Source organism: Mandrillus leucophaeus, unplaced genomic scaffold, assembly GCF_000951045.1.
Source record: "Mandrillus leucophaeus isolate KB7577 unplaced genomic scaffold, Mleu.le_1.0 Scaffold87, whole genome shotgun sequence".
Taxonomy (NCBI): Eukaryota; Metazoa; Chordata; class Mammalia; order Primates; family Cercopithecidae; genus Mandrillus; species Mandrillus leucophaeus.
In genome coordinates, this window is record NW_012109474.1 from 2977917 (window position 1) to 2993490 (window position 15574).

General features: G+C 48.7%; 1 protein-coding gene across 1 annotated transcript in view; it reads right to left on the minus strand.

Moving 5' to 3' along the window:
* The window catches only part of MYO5B (myosin VB), a 261230-nt gene that overhangs the window by 96991 nt on the left and 148665 nt on the right, over positions 1 to 15574 (minus strand). The window contains exons 17-20 of the mRNA XM_011969014.1: positions 10995 to 11106; positions 5168 to 5379; positions 3434 to 3590; positions 1379 to 1618 (exon numbers count right to left, since the gene is read on the minus strand). Coding sequence (XP_011824404.1) covers positions 1379 to 1618; positions 3434 to 3590; positions 5168 to 5379; positions 10995 to 11106 — 721 coding nt within the window. The remainder of the gene's footprint in view (positions 1 to 1378; positions 1619 to 3433; positions 3591 to 5167; positions 5380 to 10994; positions 11107 to 15574) is intronic.

Here is a 15574-nt window from a genome sequence, read left to right on the forward strand (position 1 = left end):
ATGCGACGTATGTCACAGCCATCCTCTGTCCAGCAAGACCAGCAAAGCACCTGAAACAGCCAGGCATCCAATAAAGGTCTTCTGAAGGGAAGGAGGACTAGCCATGTAGGCTACCAAAAAGTGTGAGCCTCATCTATTCCATCAGACAGAGCTAAGTGTTTTGTGCTTGTCTCTAATCTTTTGTACTACCTTGTGCAGTACCCAACCCCCCACAGGGATTTAATCAATGGCTTGTTACTCCTGTGACTGGCTGACATGGGAAGGTGGCCAGGGTAGAAAGAGGACAAAGCTTAAAAATAAGAGTGCTAACCATTTTTCAAGTTTCTCCTACTGCATACCAGGCCCTGCATATGCATTAGGCCATTTATTCTTCTTTCAGCCCTGTCAGCCCCATTTTATGGATAAGAAAAGAGGCTTGGAATAGTCACATCAGTTACTCAACTTTTAAGCGAAGAACTGAATTCTGATTTCCCAATCAAATGCTCTTTCCAAAAGAGGCAGACAGACAGACAGGTAGATAGAGAGGCAGAAGGGCAAAGTGATGCAGAGCATGGGCTCTGGAGCCAGACAGCTGGGGTTCAAACCTCGGCCCTGCCACTGCCACCTGTGTGACTTTAGGATGCCGTGCCCTTCCAGTGTCCTCAATTGTACAAAAAGGGGGATGGTAATACTTGCCGTAGGAGGGCCGCTGTATTAGACAAGCTACTCCAGACAAAGCGCCAGCCTCATGCCCCGCACAGCAAGCCCTCCATGCACATCAGCTGCTGCTGCATTATCCTATGCCACCCCTGCAAGGGCAAAACACCAGCACCTTGGGCTAGTGTGTCAGTTTCCTATTGCTGCTACAACAACTTACCACCAAGTTATGACTCAAGATAGCATAAATCGTTATCTACAGCTCTGGAGGTCAGGAGTCTGAAGGGGTCGGCAGGGCTGCATTCTTTCTGGATGCTATAGAGGACAGTCCACGTCTTTGTCTTCTCTGGTTTCTCAGGGTTGCCTGCACCTCTCCCACCTCTGATTCTGTCATCACTTCTCCTCTGAACCTGACCCTCCAGCCTCCCTCTTACAAGGACCCTTGTGATTATATCAAGCCCATCTGGCTCATCTGGGATAGTCTTCCCATCCTACAGTTCTTAATTGCATCTGCAAAGTCCCTTTTGTCACATAAGGTAACACACTCACAGACCCTAGGGCTGAGGGTATCTTTAGGGGCCACTGATCTGCCTGCCACAGTTAGTATCTGCTGTGGTCTGAGGACATCTGTGGTCCCTTGGGTCTTCGGCATGTGCCATTCCCCAAGGAAGCCACGGGCTCTCTCAAGCATGTTCCAGTACCCCAGCCCCTGACACCCGCGTAGCGAGCTGCGGACACTGACCTGCTCGTCGATCTTCCGCTGCAGCTGGACCACCTTGTTCTCCATGCCCACGTTGAGACGTTTCAGATGCTCTGCTGAGCGGGCCTCGATCCTGAGGGCCTTCAGCTCCCGCCTGGCCTTGAGCATCCGGAAGGCACATTGGATGACAATGGCTGCATCCCGCAGCCGCTGGAAGTGCCTGCGTGCCATCCAGCCCCGCACGTGCTTCTGGATGGTGGTGGCCTTGTGCTCCATGAGGACCTGGTGGGAGACAAGGACACACACCTTGTGGGTTTGCACTGCAGGACAGGAGTGAAGGAAGCATACATTGCTGCCTGTGGAGGGGAGAGCCCAGGGCAGCCCTGGTTCTAGGAGTTGCACAGAGAACGTGCCCCCTAAGATCTAAGGCTTTGGTGGTTGCTTTATAACACATTTTGGCAAGGTTCTGCAGCCCACGTATCCACAGGGAATCAGCTGTCAAACTCGTTTCAGCTTTGTTTTACGGGTTAGGAAATCAGTCTGAAAACCTCAAAGGTGTAGGGGTCTAATGATCATCCACTTGCTCTCTCCCCATTTAACAGGTGGAGGTCCCCTCCTGGTGGCACTGAGTTGGAAGTGAGATGCTTCAGTGAGTGTCCACAGCAGGCTAATGACTTATAATTACAAACTTGGTGTGTAACTCACTGGGTTTTGTTTTTTTTTTTTCCTACCAAGTTGAAAAACCACTCAGGAAATGAAAGCATCATCAGTGTGCTCGCCCTAATACCTGGCAAAATAAATGTGTGGAATAAATGAGTAAACAAGCAAACAGGCTGAGTGACAAACAGTGCCACAGCCATGAGTGACAGAGCTGGGAGCCACATCAGTGCTCACTCTTTGCACGTGCTGGCCCTGCTGAGTGCCTCCCAAATATCACCTGCCCCTTCCACGGGAGCAGCACGCCGACGCCACCCATCACTCAAGAACACTCACAGAACCTTCTCCCGCTGGCCTGGGATTCTCCACATATTATTACACCAGGGTGTGCTGCACTCTGACCACATTTTTATTATCAATTTAGTGTTTCACTTTTATTATTTAGAAAATCACACCTTCTGTGATCATAGAAGAGACAGCTGTTCATTTAATGAAAAAGAAAACCATTTTAGACATTTCCTTCCAATTCAAGTCAGCTCTGTGCTTCAGATGTGTTGGTTCTACCTGGTTGAACAGATGTGTCCCGATGTGGGGCTTCCGAACCCAAGGGTTTTGGCTTCACTGGAACAACCCAAAGTGCAAGAGCCTGGCAGGGAAGGGTCAGGGTCTCCCTCCTGACCTCACCGTGTTAGGCTTCAAGCTCCTGCTCTGTTAAACGGAGGGGTTAGACCTGATGATGCCCAATACCACCGCCTGCTCTCAAGTGTGAATGAGCCCTAGGTGGGTCACCTGGCCCTGCTGTTGGCTGGCCTGGGCAGGTGACCTGGCTTCTCTGAGCAACTCAGGTATCAGAAGGGGTATGAAAACTGCTGTGCTTGGATGCTGGGCCCCTTCAAACCTCATGTTGAAATCTGATTCCCTATGTTAGAGGTGGAGTCTAACAGGAGATGTTTGAGTCATAGGGGCAGATCCCTCATGAACGAATAAATGCCCTTCTTCAAGGGTGATTTCTCACTGTTAGTTCTCATTACAGCTGCTTGTTAAAAGAGCCATTCTTGTGCTTCCTTTCTCACCATGCGATCTCTGCACACACTGGCTTCTGCCTCCCACCATGAGTGGAAGCAGCCTGAGGCCCTCACCAGAAGCAGATGTTCAATTGTGAACTTTCCGGCCACCAGAATTGTGAGCCAAATAAACCTCTTTTCTTCACAAATCAACCAGTCTCAGATATTGTTATAGCAACACTCAATGGACTAAGACAACAGTATGCACACCCTTCCTACCTTGTGGGACTTCAGAAAGGACTGGTGAGAGCAGAGATGTGAAAGCATTTAGAAAAAAGTTGGGAGCGCTTGACAGAGGTTCATGTTGGCAGTAACTCACCTGTTGCTGCTTTAGTTCTGAATCTGCAGCCGTGAGGCCCTTAGGGTAGCTACTCACCTGGCGGTAGGTTCTCCGCACAAACATGGCCCGGGTGAAGGCCTGGATAACAACGGCAGCCCTGCGGACCCTCTGGTAGGCCTGGCGGGCCCTCTGCATGCGGTAATGTTTCTGGAGCACCACGGCTGCTCTGGTCCTCCGCAGATGCTCAGCCAGCCTGGGGAGCAAGAGGAAACGGGCAGTGTCAGGGAGAAAGTATTGACCACCCTGATGCAGAGGACCCTGAGACATCTGGAAATGCAAACCCCTACCTGGACACACCCAGGGGAAGCCAACTCTCTTCACCCCTAACAAATGTAGCAATGCCTTAGGCATTTGATGCTGAGGTTAGAAAAGCAGTGTTAGATCTTTCCTTACGATCCCAAAAGGCTTCCCACAAGCTTCAAACTCAGTCAGAGTCTGACCTCCTCTATGATCCTTATCTGAGCACTTTTCTACCTCACTGTGCCTAGGCAGTCCTCATCTACTCACCAGCAGCATTCTACATCGTGTATTCACATTGCTCCCTGTCCTCTGCACCTCCCCAGGCTTGGAGATCCCAGAGGCTGTGTCTCCATCATCCTGGACCCACTGTCTCTGGCAGAGCAGGCACTGGGTAAGTGTTTGCTGAGTGACTAAAACCTTCTCAGGCCCACACCAATCTCTGTTTCCTTTATGTCCTCAACCCTTTCTGCTCAGGATGCACTGAATGTGGTCATTTCCTCTGCTCTCTTGCCTTTCTGCGTTCCCATCTCACCTCCCAAAAAAAAGCCAGTCTAATACTTTCTCCCCTTCTGAAGTGTCTTGTTTGCTGCCAGGCCTATAGCAAGTGCTCAATTAGAGACTCAGTGTGAAATGCTACAAAGAACCTTGGAAATCATTCAGCAAAGCCTCAAAGGAAAAAGTGACCCACTCAGCCCATGTGTCACCTGTTTGCTGAAATGCATCTGATTCCCTAGTCTAGCTCTCTGGCCTCCAAACACAAGACTTTGTGGCAATCATTGTCACTTCCCTAAGAAATTCCTTTCTGGAGAGGGCACTGGACTTGAACCAGGCCTGGGTCCAAAACCTAGCAACCAAGGGTAGGGTCAGAGGGCAGGCTGTCTTCAGCCTGTCCTGGCTGACACTCTCCTGCTGCTGCAGTGCCTCATCAGCTCAGTGTCAGTGAGGAAGGAACCCTGCAGTAGTTTCTTCTGCTCGGGTCGAGCTAGGGGTGGGCAGGGGAGGCTGATTGGCATCCTGGCTCCACCCTAGGTAACCACTCGTGCTTAGACAAGCCACTCTCTCTCCATCCTGGCTTGTACAGTAACTCACAAAAGGGGCCCTCCAGGACCTTTGCAGCCCTAATCGCCCAACTCTGAGGCATTCTGAAATCTGTGGGATAAGTAATGAGGCCAAGCACAGGTTAACTGTGCCAGGCTGTATTGGTCTCTTTTCCTAAAAGTAGTTTTTTACTTTGGGGTTTAGGCAAAAGAGAAATGGTTGGTTTGTGGCAAAACCAGTTGGTTCTAGTGCTGGTAGGATGGAGGGAGCCCGGGAAAACCAGGAGACATGGAAACTGGACCCACCCTCTGAGGTGAGAAGGGCATTGATTACACGGGTAGGCCCAGCTGCCGGGGAAAAGCCAAGAGGCAGACATGGCCCCAACAGGAACCACTCTCAGCACAGAGGAAGAGAAACCAAGTAGCTGAGAAAGGCAGACCCCCATCCTCCCCACCATGATCTGCTGCCCTGATCTGCCCCAGCCTGGCTCACCTGCGGGCCAGGTGTCCTCGGCAGTACCTCTGCAGGGTTAAGGTAGCCCCCTTCAGCCTGCGATATTTCACCTTCTGCAGCCACCCCCGGACAGTTTTCTGGATCATGATGGTGGCTGTCCGGAACTTGTCAGCCCGCAGCTTCTCCAGGTAGGCCACCTGGCCTGCTCGGAAGAAGATCTTGGTGCGGCCAAACTGGAACTTGTCGGGGTCCTTTACAAGGTAGGGAGGGGATCTGGTTGGTCACCAGTGAGCAGAGAAATAACATGGCCCATACCACCCTTGTTCTTCCAATGCAGAATCCTCTGACCAGACTTCATGCACCCCTCTCTGTAGACGGACACAAAGTCTCAGCATTTGCTTAACAGACTCCAAGACCCTACTATGGGCCAGACTCTAGAACATGGCAGTGAACAAGACACCTGCCCTTAAGGAGCTGACATCGTGGTGAGAGCAGACAGACAAGCAAATAAAGATGTTTCTGCTTTCAGAGAATGGTAAGGATTATGAAGAAAACAAACTAGGGGCTGGGGGATGGGATGGGGATGCTCAAGGAAGGCAGCTCTGTGGAGGTGACATCTCAGCAAAGACCTAAATGAGCTGGAGGAGGCAGCCGCAGAACAGAAGGAAGGAGGAAAGTTCCAGGAGAAGGGCAGAGTGGATGCTTATGTCCAGTGGTGCAACTGCTGGGTATATCTAAGGATCAGGAGAGCCAGGATGGCTAGCTGGGGGAACTGAAGGTGAGTGGTGGGAGAAGCCAATCACCAAAGGCTTTGTAGGTTACAGCATAAAATTGGGGTGAGAGCCACAAGTTTGAGCTTTGAGCAAGGGAATGACCTGATCTGATCAACATTTTAAAAAGATTATCCTCAAATGGCCACAGAGTTGTATGCGTAATTACAGGATGCAAATAACCCCCAAATAAAACTATGAGATTGTTTTGGACCTGTAATTACTGTCTTAATTACATCCATTAGGTTAAAATTAGTTGGTCTTCCCTGGGCTCACCCCTGTGGATGAGGAAGGACAACCCAGCAGGGTTCCTGTGGACAAGCCTGGGACAGAGCACTGGGAGAGTAACCCACGATGACAGAGCTCTTTGTAAACCAACTGCCATCTCGTTTTGCTCACTGGCATGAAGACCATAATGAGAAAGGAAGGAACGAGCCAAGTCCAAGGAAAACACACACACAAGATTGCTTTTCATGTTGGCAAATGGCCCTGTAAAGTGCTGAGTCATCATTCTTCATAGGCTAAGCCCCATTGGGTCACTAGGAGTCAGGTTCCACACACAGGGAAGGCTGTCCTGCCTGAGCTAAGGCTGAGGTGGTGGCACAACTTCCAGCTTCAGTGTCACTGACTGAGTCCCCGGCCTGGGCCAGGCTGCTGGTGAAGCTGGCAAGAGTGGGCTCTGGGCCTGGCTCTCCTCCCAGTGTCTGCTCAGAGCCATGCACCCACTGGGCCTTCAGCTCATGCTGAGAGGAACAGGGGCTGGATTGGGCTTGGGAGCTTTGAGGCAGCCACGGCCCTGCTTTGATCTCTGCCCTGCTGGGGAAGGCTCCATGCCTCAGCCAGGAGGGGTCAGGAAGCCAAAGCAGGGTAGCTAAACCCTCGAGTAGCGGGAGAAGCCTGGGTCCTCCAGCTGAAGCAGAGTCAGAGGCTGGGGGCTGCCTACCACATCCAAGCAGCCAGAGTACCTGCGCTTCGTTCCCTATTCTGGAAAAAAAAACAGGGAGGGATGATATGCTCTGCAAACCCACTTTTTCTGAACAAGGATTTCTCTGAGGGTCTCACCTGCTCTACCGAGACACCCATCAGCCTCATCTCCACACTGTCCTCACCCTGTGTGTCTCTAGAACATCTCCCACCCAGATCTGCTTCCTTTAACCCTTAGAACTGACTGTTCACTGATAAATCAATCAATCATCTTTTGAGAATCTTTCTCCAAGAATCAGACTGCAGGGCTGAAAGCAACCTTAGCAATCCATTCCATGCCACTCCTTTTACTTCACAGATGATAAAACTGAAGCCTAGAGTAGTGAAGTGACTTGCTCAAGGTGACTTCAGCAAATATCAAAGGATGACCCCAGATCGGGGTCTCCCAGGCCCCAAGTCTCCAACTGCAGCATCCCCTTTCGTGACAGTGTCTCCTCTACACAGCGCTCATGTAGTTCCTTGTGCTCTGTGGGCTCCCTGTAGATGTTTGTTAATACACTCCTTCACCCCTGTGATGAAGGTTCAGGCTTGCACAACAGCCACTCTCCATGATGTGGTCCCCTAGAGTTACGGCCGTCGTCAGATTAGACTATTATGAATTCTGGAGGGCAGGGTCCATATAATGCACTCTTTTTATAGCCCTCAAGCTAACCCCTCTAGATTAGAGTACAAATAATTCGGTATGTATCCGTGGAGTTAAAGAACAAACAAATTCAGGTTAAGGATGATAGGGGCTATTCCTAAAATCCTTGCAGGGGGGAGGCCACCAGAATCCACTTTTCTCCCCTAAACAACCACAACAATTTATTAAAACCTCACTGACAGCCTAATGAAGCAGCCCCCAGCCCCAGGCTGCCTCTCCAGGAAGGTGGTCTTGAAGCGCCTGGTGGCTGTCCGGCAGGCCACCTTTGTCCCCACTTCTTTCCTCATCGTTCTGTTCTAAAACATACTTAGCACTTGCTTGGGACAGGGTGGGGAACTGGCATGTGCCCTTCTGAGTTAACATGAGGCTCTGTCACGTCTTAGTTTTCTTGATACGAGTCCCAGGTCACTCAGCATGAGAAGTATGGGTGTCCGGATGTGGCCCAAGAAAAGGAGAAAAATAAAAAGGAGGAAACAGAAGGTCCCAGGGAAGTCTTTAGCACTAGAGTCTCTATTCAGTCTCCAGGAAGGATAACTACGCTCAGTGACATTACTCAATCAGACTGGATCAGAGGGCAATGTAGTTTAGACAGTGGGAGTTAGAATCCGTACACCTATGCAACCTTGGGCAATTTATATCAGCTTTCTGTGCCTCAGTTTCCTCATCTGTAAGATGAGGCTGACTTCTGTATATTCCTCATATGATGAGCCATTACCGGCAGGTTTCTAGTCATGAGCAGCTCTTGGTTGGTTCCCATGCAGTCAGTTGCACAAACTCACATATTCCTGTGACAACCAGGAATTGTGCTAGGAACACAGCCACAACAGGACCCTTGTCATTTATGTGTTCACAGTCTGGGGAAATGACAAGTCCTCAATTACAACATAAGGGGATGAATGCAATACAGGGAGGGAGGAGGTGAGTGCTGCTGGCCCATAGAAGATGGAGTAGCTAACATCTGGGAGGCTAGGAGGTATTTCAGAGCTCAGTTTGGAAGGCAAATACCACTTTGTCAGGCAGGCGAAAGAGGGGGAAAAAGCATTGCAGGCAGAGGAAGCAGCATGTATTCATATAATTTTTCTTTAGGCAAGTCACTTGTTCTTTCATTCATTCCATAAATATTAGGTGGGTTCCCCCTGTGTATTAGGCTCAGTGCTCATAACTAAGGAGGTGGCGTCAACGTAAAGACACTGTCCTCTATGAAAAAGGACACACACATCTGGAACATGGTCAGAATGCTATGGGCTCTAAGAGTGACATGAAGTGCCACATGCTACACCAGGGGAAGGAGGAGGGAGAAGCTGCACTGAAGCCGGGCACTGAGAAGCGGGTAGGCTCCCCATCAGAGGAGAGAAGAGGCAACTGTGCCAGGAAAGGCCCAGTGTTCTGAGCACATCACAGCAGCAACCCCAGGCAGTGGCATATGGTCCTGTTAACTGGAGGGGAGCCCAGTGTGAGGGCCGACTCAGCCAGTCTGATCTGGGTCCCCTGTAGAGTTCCCTGGCTGGGAATCAGAGGTCTTGGTGGTAATCCTGGAGAAATCCAGGGAAGGAACAGAGGAGGGAAACTATGACCCCAGACAAATGAGAAGACAAAAAAAAAGACAAAAAGAAGACAAAAAAAAGACAAAATGTGGCAGAGTGGGCTGCTCGCAGGCCCTGAAATTAGCTGACCTTTAACAGAGATTTTTCTTGTCCATAAAAAGAAAGATGTTAAAATGTGGACACTGAAAGGTAGACCACAGCAAAAACTTCAAATGACCAGAGTCCAACTAACTACAGCCTGTTACCCCCTCCCCTGTTAAAAAAAAAAAAAAAAAAAAAAAAGATGGCATGGCAAGGGCGGTTTAGGCTGTCTTTTTAAAAAGGAAACTTTAAAGCAACGCCTACATTTACTATAATATTCTGCACTGTCTATAGCTAGACTTGAACAGCTAAGATGATGCTCAGAAGATGGCTGCAACACATTTACAAAATGAAACGTGACCTTAGATCTGAATCATCTGGCAATGAGCTACTCCAGATGAACAGATTTTCCTAACAGAAAACTTGAAAAAATAAAACTTCTGAGGTAATTTTTATTACCCTGTTCAAGTGATTTTTGATATAATTTAACCTTTATTGAGCCATTAATGATCATACTCTGCTGTAATCCCTGAAATGTCTGGCACCATGGAAATGTTTAAGGATTTGCCCCTCACAAAAGGCCCCAACAGCTCTGCTTCTATAGTTCTCCAGTCTCCGCTGTCAGGTGTGAGTTCAAATTGTTTCAATTAAAACATAAAATCTGTTGCCTTACTTAAAACAAGTATCTGGGGGAGGGCCTGAGGCTGGTGGTGCAATCAGCTAGATGTAGCAGCTACCTTCTCCTCTGCTGGCTTCAGGGCTAGACCTGGGCTCCGCATCAGAGCCCTTACGCAGGTATACCAGATGGGCCATGCTATGTAGCCCCTGAGAACTGGAGAAGCCAGAGATTTGGGCCAGCAACCTGCAGTCAGGAGCAGCCTCATCATAAACTCAAGCGAGCTGTATAAAGAATTGTTGGGGTTCAGTCAGGCTGGTGGGCAAAATATTAGAGATAGTTATAGAAATAGACACATATCTTCTTGGAAGGATGAGAAGTTTACATAACTTCGGTAACAGATCTGGCTGAAGGCAGCCTGATCCCTTTATCTTTAAACAAATTAAAATAGTAATAAAGAAAGGCAGAGTAGTTTACCTAGCTAGCTTGTTTACTCATATAGTCTTAAGACTAACCTTTGATGTGCCATGGGTGCATAATGGCTTTTTTATTCGGGAAGTCCACAATGTCAATTACTCTCTAATGGTGTTGACTCAAGCTTTTAATTAATCTTACTGCATAAATGTGAGTCTGACTAGCTGATGAGGGCCGAGTTGCAACTGTTTACAGGACTCAGCAGGGAGCCTGTAAGTGGCTCAGACGCTTAGATGGACTGGCAGAAGAGAATATCTGTGTGTCAGTGTAGTTTATTCACCCGTCGCCGGGTCAGGGGTCTGCAAGGGACAGACTCCCCGTAGCTGGTGTCCTCGAGAGGAGCACTGCCACAGAATTCCATTTTCTATGCCTGCTGAGCTGTGTCATGGGGTCGGGGGAAGCGGGAGGGATAGCATTAGGAGATAGACCTAATGTAAATGACCAGTTAATGGGTGCAGCACACCAACATGGTACATGTATACATATGTAACAACCCTGCATGTTGTGCACATGTACCCTAGAACTTAGAGTATTGAAAAAAAAGAAAAAGGTTGGGAAGTGCTCTAGGTGGGTGACCGGGTTGTCTTTTTTTTTTTTTTTTCTCTTAGTCACTGATGTAGGAAAATGGATTAGTATCCTAGAAATAGATTCAATAAGAAAGATGAAGACAAAAAAAATGTAGATAATAACGCCACCCCTTCAATCTTTAGGGGCCCTGGTCAGGCCTCTCCTGGAGCTGGGCTGTGTGGCTCACCTTGATGAGGTTCTCCAGGACAGACCTGCAGATAGCCTTTTTGTCTGTGTTGGCGAGCTCTCTCTTCTTGACCAGCACCCGATACCGGTTGAAAAAGTCATGGTAGGCCCACCTGGAGGGAAAGCAAAGGGGCATCAGATGACATGTCCTGCCTCTTGGCCACACAAAAGCCATGAGTGACCTCAAACAGTGCCCCATGGGGTCAACACTGTGGCGCAAAGTCATTCTTCAGAGCAGCAAAGAACAGGCCCAGGGGAGTTTTGTCCTCCCCAGGGCCCTCCAAGAATTTCAGTGTGGAGGGCTGGAAAAAAGGTGAGCTTTGAAGGTACTTCTCAGAGGACTAAACAGGAGGTTTCTGCCTGATATGGCTTGGCTGTGTCCCCACCCAAATCTCATCATGAATTGTACCTCCTGTAATTCTCACGTGTTGAGGGAGGTACCCAGTGGGAGATAACTGAATCCTGGGGGTGGTTCCCCCATACTGTTCACTGTTCTCATAGTAGTGAATAAGTCTCATGAGATCTGATGGTTTTACAAGCGGTTTCCCATTTCGCTTGGTTCTCATTTTCTCACCTGCCGCCATGTAAGATGTTCCTTTGCTCTTCCTTTGTCTTCTGCCATGATTGTGAGTCCTCCCTAGCCATGTGGAACTGTGAGTCCATTAAAGCTCCTTTCATAAATTACCCAGTCTCAATAGTGTCTTTATTAGCAGCATGAGAACAGTCTAACATACTGCCCAAGCATGCAGTGCTCCACTCCTCAGAAGCAGGAGTCTTACCTGGAGCACAGCTTTATTTTCAAATGTTGGTTTTCTTATAGAATACTGCTTATTGTAAAAAGCTGTTTAAATGCAGAAATATGTACATTAACAAATAACAAGTGGCCGTAACCTAACCCCTGGAGAGATAACACGGTTTATGTTTTCATCAGTATAGAAGGAACTATTTTTCTCCCCAAAATAGATTTTGCTTGTGATTTTTTTCTTCTGATTATTAGAGTAATTCAGGCCCACTGTAAAGAAAATGTCCAGCAATTCACATAATCAAGAGCATTTACAACACCCCTACCTATGTAGGTGAGTGCTGTTTTGGTCTGTGTGGGAGACGAATCTTTAAGAAAGGCTAAGTTTTCCCCTTGGTCTGTGAAATGATCTCCACTTAAATAAATGCAGTCTTTTCGATAAGCAAATCTGCTATTCCCAGGTAGGGTCTGTCCCTTTCTCATTAAGGTGGTCTCAATTCATACATATACTCATTCTCCTGAAACTGATTATTCTCTCAATTTTTGGGAGGTATTCAACAACTTCCACATATAGTCATGTAGTGACTCAGCACAATCTCCACTCTAAGGAGACTGAATTTTCACTCTACGTCCCTCTGAAGGTCAGTCCAGCCTATCCCCATTTTCTCTGCATCCTCAGCGGAGGTGTACGGGCAGCACCCACTCTCATCTTCCGAGGCATGTGCTGTCCATACCCCTCACATGGAAGTAATTTACGTGACGGTCCAACTACCTGACATGGACAGGAGACAGAGAAATACTGCATAGAAGAGGACAGTTCCCTGGCAAAGGTCCCACCCTCAAGCCTGGATACCTGTGGCCCTAAAAGAGGATGTGCATTCCTGTTTTTGTGACCAAAAAGTTGCCTTTTGGCTCACCACACCCCCTATCCTATACCTATATAAACTCCAAACCCCAGGCTCCAAAGGCAGACAAGGAGACAAAGAGACAAGCAGATGAATGGCAAAACAGCACGAGAGAGAGAGAGAAGAGAAAGAGCATCTGAACACTGAGAGGAGTTCACCTGGGGGGCTTGGGAGAGGAGTTCGGCCACTGCATGGTCAAACTCCAGGGGAAGATCATCTTCCCACTCTATACCCCGCTTCCAGCTCCCCATCCATCCTGCTAAGAGCCACCTCCACCACTCAAGAACCACCCCCCAGGAACCATCATTCAAGTCCATGTGTGACCCGATTCTTCCAGGACCCTGGACAAGGGCCCGGGTACCAAGCGGGCACTGAGCTGGTTAACACTTAAGCCATCCACTGACGGCAGAGCTAAAAGAGCACTGTGACACTGGGGCTTCAGGAGTCGCAGGCTCCCACCCTTAGATGCTGCTGTGGGGCTAGAGCCCAAAAGGGCTTGTCCTGGTTCCTGCACCTGCCCTTATGCCTGCTCCCCATTCCATAAGGGGTTTGAGTTTACAGCAGCAAAGAGAGAGCCACAACCCCATAGCACACCCTGTGACGGGGGGGCCAGGGAACTCTCCCGTCTCAAACTCAGGTAAACTCACTCATTTTGAGATATTAAAAGAGAGTAAGTGGCTTGTATCCCTTCTCCTGAAGCGCATCTGCCTTTTAAGAGGGCCCTTTAAAAATGTCCAAAGAAACAAGGTAAAAGTTTGGCCAGGCATGGTGGCTCACACCTGTAATCCCAGCACTTTGGGAGGCTGAGGTGGGTGGATCATTTGAGGTCAGGAGTTCGAGACTAGCCTGGCCAATATGGTGAAACCCTGTCTCTACTAAAAGTACAAAAATTAGCTGGGCATGGGGGTGGATGCCTGTAGTCCCAGCTACTCAGGAGGCTGAGGCAGGAGAATCACTTGAACCTAGGAGGTGGAGGCTGCAGTGAGCCGAGATCATGCCGCTGCACTCCAGCCTGGGTGACAGAGACTGTCTCAAAAAAAAAAAAAAAAGGAAAAAAGAAAAACAAGTACTGTGGAGTATCACATACAGCTTTGGATTCAGCTGCAGCATGGTGGGCAGTAGGGGCACACCGTACTCTGGAGCAGGTCCTCTTAGAGTTCCAGATCTTCCAGCATTGTGGCCCTTGGGTTCCTAGGAGGCCCTGTTTCTCCCAGCAGCCTGGGATGAGAAGGAAAATGGAGGTTGAGCTCCTTGCCTTTCCCCCTCCTCATCGCTCCTTTGCAAACACTTTTCTTGGTCTGGTGGAAGATATCTAACACAGCCACGGGTCTCAGAGAAGGGGTGAGTATAAGAGCAAACAACAAAATGACATCTCTCCCTTTTCCTTTTTCTCTATGTAAAATGGCTTCTTACCATTAAAAAATTAAGTTTGAGCTATAACTCACATACTGTAAAATATACCCCTTTAGAGTGTACAGTAATTGTTAGTATATTTGCAAAGTTGTGCAACTATCACACCCTATTCTGCCCTATTCTCCACTCTTCACAGGTCCTGGCAACCACTAACCTACTTTGTCCCTATGCCCGTTCCCTCTTTAATTGGTCCCGTCTGTCACGCATGTAGTGGCACACGGGAACAAGAGCCCGTATTCTGCTCAGAGCTCATGAGTCTTTACAAGGCCCTGCTCATCAGGCTATCAGGAATCCACATCAGGTCCATGTGGATTCCCTTCAGCAGGAAGGGCGCAGGGCACTTAGAGCACCGAGGTCTCTGTTTTATGGCCTGGGAAAGGGTTGCTCTGCCCTTTGCCCTTTACTCACCGAGCAGAAACTATTTCCTGCCCCTTTAGTAGTGGAAAGACTGTGAACCAAACCCACTGAGTCGCTGATTATCTCTAACAGGCGGCTTTAAAAATGGAAACATTTAAGGTTATTTGCCTAGCTATATGCTGTTTTAATTATTTTATCACGTACAGTAAGTATCCAGAACACTCCTAAGCCCTGACCCATACTTGAACAACTTAATGCTGGAAGCCTGAGAAAGAGATTGCCAGAGCCGACAAGCTGTCCATGAGATGTGCGTTTTCTTTTAATACACGCCAGCACCACTGAATTTCTTCCAGGCTCTTCCTGTGTCGGCCCCCAAGTTTTAAATGTAGACACTTCTTTTGGGGCAAGATGGATTTGGGTAAGAATCAGGTGGAAGAAACCATATGAAAAAGGGCCTCACAGAGTCGGAGTCCCCTTGGTCCCTGTGCTCGCCATCCTTCTTTGACTCTTTCGGCTTTGCTGACCCAAACGCTCAGGTGCGGGCTCCCCTTTTAAAGCTGCCCTGCCCTTTCCTTTTGTGTGTCTTTCTGAGGGCACTGCCCACATTATGCACCATGGTTATTTGCGTACACACTTGTTTTAGTTCTCCTTAAGAGTTTGCAGTTTCACTGGGGAAATAATTAAAGCATCATTTAGCTGGGCTAAAAACCTTAAATGCTTCTAATTTGAAAACCTCTTACTGCTGACAGATCCATAACTCAAGGAAATTACTAGAGTGAGAAGCTGTGGCTGCAAAGACATCAAGGCCAGTACAGGACGAACCTGGAGAACAGAAAGACAGAAGCCTGGCTCTGACACCAGCCGGCAGTGTGACTGGGGCCAGTCCCAGCCCGGATGCCTCCCCTCCCCTACCTGGACAGTGGAGAGAACATCACCTACGTCATAAAAGCACCCACAGGGCTTTCGTAGCCAGGGAGTTCAAGAGATGGGGCGTAGGGACAGCTCCAAAGCTTCCAAAGACCATAATTCTCTTGTTTCCTGCCTAAGCCACTCCCTTCCCCTTTTCTTACAAAGGTGTCCTTCACACACAGCTGTACCACAGACAAGGTGTGCAGACAGGCTGAGGGGAGAGGAGATGCCAGCTCCTGTGTGAAGGGAAACCGT